The sequence below is a fragment of the Notothenia coriiceps genome, unplaced genomic scaffold (assembly GCF_000735185.1).
Source record: "Notothenia coriiceps isolate Sejong01 unplaced genomic scaffold, NC01 NC01_scaffold00018425, whole genome shotgun sequence".
NCBI lineage: Eukaryota > Metazoa > Chordata > Actinopteri > Perciformes > Nototheniidae > Notothenia > Notothenia coriiceps.
In genome coordinates this window covers 275,945-279,235 of record NW_011351126.1, presented here as the reverse complement: position 1 = coordinate 279,235, position 3,291 = coordinate 275,945, and the positions used below count along the sequence as shown (strand labels likewise).

The following is a 3,291-nucleotide window of genomic DNA, read 5'->3' as shown; positions in this document are numbered from 1 at the left end:
TTTCTTCCCTTTTGGATTTTTTCCCCTTTATATTTACAGTCAAAATAAAGTTCAACATTAACTAACACATTTTTTAAATGAAGTTAAGAATTGATATTGCCTACACCTACACAAATTATCGCTCCGACCAATACTGATTTAAAAAAAGATTTTCACGCTTATTTCACTCGCGTAACGCATACTAAAATCAAACACTGGTGTAGCCATATTCTGAGGCTGTTTGGTTCAGTGTAAATAAATAAAAGACAGCATAATGGTAGACCTTCCTGACTGGAGTATTACAGATTTTGTGTAAAATATGTTACTGTAATGGTATCACTTTCTAAATGACTTCAAACCTAGATGAGTTTTTCTGGACTGCAACATAAACACCAATATCTAATATTATAATATTTATCCATTTATTGGTCTACCTCTATTACTAACTCTGTATAAAGTGAGTAAATGTATGCTACAGTAGTGCAATGAAAGTATCTTCTTTGTCCTAACTAGTGATGGTGTAATCTTAATCCTGTATAAACCCTTCTTTTCCCTTTGTTAATAGCTATAGGCAGCAATGGGTGCATTCCTGGACAAGCCGAAGACGGAGAAGCATACTGCCCACGGTGATGGCAATGGGCTGCGCTACGGCCTGAGCTCCATGCAGGGCTGGCGGGTGGAGATGGAGGATGCCCACACAGCAGCGGTCGGTCTCCCCCATGGACTCACTGACTGGTCCTTCTTTGCTGTCTACGATGGCCATGCAGGCTCCCGGGTGGCCAACTACTGCTCCGGCCACTTGCTGGAACACATCTTGTCAGGAGGGGCCGAGTTCAGTTCAGGATCCGGCTCCGTGGATGGCGTGAAAGATGGCATCCGCTTGGGCTTCCTTAACATTGACGAGTACATGCGCAGCTTCTCCGACCTGCGGCAGGGCCTGGACCGCAGCGGATCAACGGCCGTGTGCGTGTTGCTCAGCCCGACCCACCTCTACTTCATTAACTGCGGCGACTCGCGGGCCGTGCTGAGTCGAGAAACCAAGGTGGGCTTCTCCACCCAGGACCACAAGCCCTGCAACCCCCGTGAAAAGGAGCGCATCCAGAACGCTGGCGGCTCAGTCATGATCCAGAGGGTAAACGGCTCCCTGGCTGTGTCCCGGGCCCTGGGGGACTACGACTACAAATGTGTGGATGGTAAGGGCCCCACGGAGCAGCTGGTGAGCCCCGAGCCCGAGGTGTACGTGTTGGAGCGGGCGGCCGAAGGAGACGAGTTTGTGGTGCTTGCGTGTGATGGAATCTGGGATGTCATGTCCAACGAGGAGCTGTGTGAGTTTGTGCGCTCTCGACTCCTGGTGTGCGATGACCTGGAGAAGGTCTGTAACTCGGTGGTGGACACCTGTCTGCACAAGGTAAGCTTTTATTCCTCATTATTTATTTATTCTATCTATGTACATTGTGGGTGAAAGTGTATACAATGTTACATGCTTTTTTAGCTTAGTCTTTAAGCTAAGAGCTATTGAACATAACTTAGATTGAAATGCCAATATTAAGTTGGATAGTTGAAATCCAGTGTGTGTATGGGAGTCGGGACAGAGGGTTCCCTAATAAAAGCAAAGCGTACAGTGTAGCAACGGCTCCAATGACAGGCAGGTGCTTTGGTGAAGGTCAATAAGGGAAGATAGATTTATCTGAATGCTTCTATTAATTGATTAATTCTAGCCATTTGCAGTTATATAGAAAAAAGTGTCATGATGAGGTTGTAGTTTTACTTCAATTCTGTTTCAGATACCTCTTCTGCATATTAAATGTGTTCATCATCAGTTTTGCCTCCTATTCTTAGGATTTTGAAAAGAACAAAAATAAATAAACATATATTTTCAAAATACAACTTAATATACTGGAATACATTTTGAAAACCTGCATCAGAAGATAACAAAATTGGCTAATGTTCTCTCTCAGAGAGAGATCATAAAAATCTGATTATTAATAATGTATTATTGCTTTCAATTCAGTCCCTCCCTGTTGGCTTTCTTAGCTATCGATCCAAACAAAAGCACAAATTGCTTTTTTTTACTCAGCTGAGCTCATGCAGCACTCCACATCTTGGACTTTGCCTTCCGAGTGTCACCTATTTTGTGTCTCGAGTACTCCAAGAACCAACTAGTGCACAGCAGCCTAGTTATTTTTACTTTACTGGATGGGTAATCTCAAGTAACAGCCCCACGCTGTCATAAATCTCCTCTGCTGCCACTGCCTTTTGTGATGTGTGTGTCACTGTACACATACTGTAAGCTACTCTGACCACATTGACTTTTACAAGGCAATCACAAGGTACAAACATTGGTTTAAAGCAAGAACTCTATCTTGTCACTAACTGTTTGTGTCACATAAATGCCAATTAATATGTTGTTCATTGTTCAGGAAATTGCCACCAGCCATAGGCCGAGCTTTGCTTTTTCTATAATATGTTTCCATTTTAATAAATTCCATAACATTTAGAGATTTTAAAGGCCATAGAGTGGCGAAGTCACGCCCATCTACTTCCGGTCCATGGGACCTTATTTCGGAAAAATTATGTATTGAAGTCAATGGAGAGAGAAAACTTATCTTTCGATCCAGTTTGAATTGTGCCATGAATCACACATATGATGGTTGTCAATCTTAACAAATCATTTCCATGTAAAAAAAGTCACAGTTTGTCGAAAAACTGTTGAAATACAAGACTATGAAAAATACGCAACTAGAAAAACTACAAATCCTCATGTCATAACTGATGTCACAATTGTTTTCCTCCTAAATATAAGAGATAGCTAAGAAAACTTTAACAAGATGCCTGTGTGCTTAGTACCAGGTTGTTAACATACCAGCAATGGGCCTTGCTCGTTCTTTTGCTTCCCGTCTGATGAAAGGACCAGGAGTGGCTGGATCAAGTTAGCTACCTAGCTAGTAGCTAGCACGTTAGTTAGCATTACAGCCTTGTNCGTAAAATCAAGTTAGCTACCTAGCTAGTAGCAAGCACATTAGTTAGCATTAGTCTTAGCCTTGTGATTTTTGATTAGCCTTAACATGAAGTAACATCAAGTAACCCAAAATGTTAAACAGTAAGAGTTGTCATATTTCGTGAACCCTTTGAAGAGTACTGTCACAACGGTGTGATCATTCTATAATACACCATTTAAGCCGGGGGGAGAAATGCTAACGCTACATTACACTCTACTTCATGCTATCTGCACAAATGGTTGACATTAAACCATAGACTGTATATATAAATGGACGTAGTGTCCGTGACGTTACCCATAGGATTCTGCAGAGT

At 42.1% G+C, this 3,291-nt stretch overlaps 1 protein-coding gene across 4 annotated transcripts in view; it reads left to right on the top strand.

Annotated features, from left to right (window-relative positions):
* The first annotated feature begins 545 nt into the window (after positions 1–545).
* The window catches only part of ppm1bb (protein phosphatase, Mg2+/Mn2+ dependent, 1Bb), a 12,382-nt gene continuing 9,636 nt past the window's right edge, over positions 546–3,291 (top strand). For all 4 annotated transcript variants that reach the window (XM_010777660.1, XM_010777658.1, XM_010777659.1 and 1 more), the window contains exon 1: positions 546–1,387. In XM_010777660.1, coding sequence (XP_010775962.1) covers positions 557–1,387 — 831 coding nt within the window. In that variant the 5' untranslated portion in view covers positions 546–556. The remainder of the gene's footprint in view (positions 1,388–3,291) is intronic.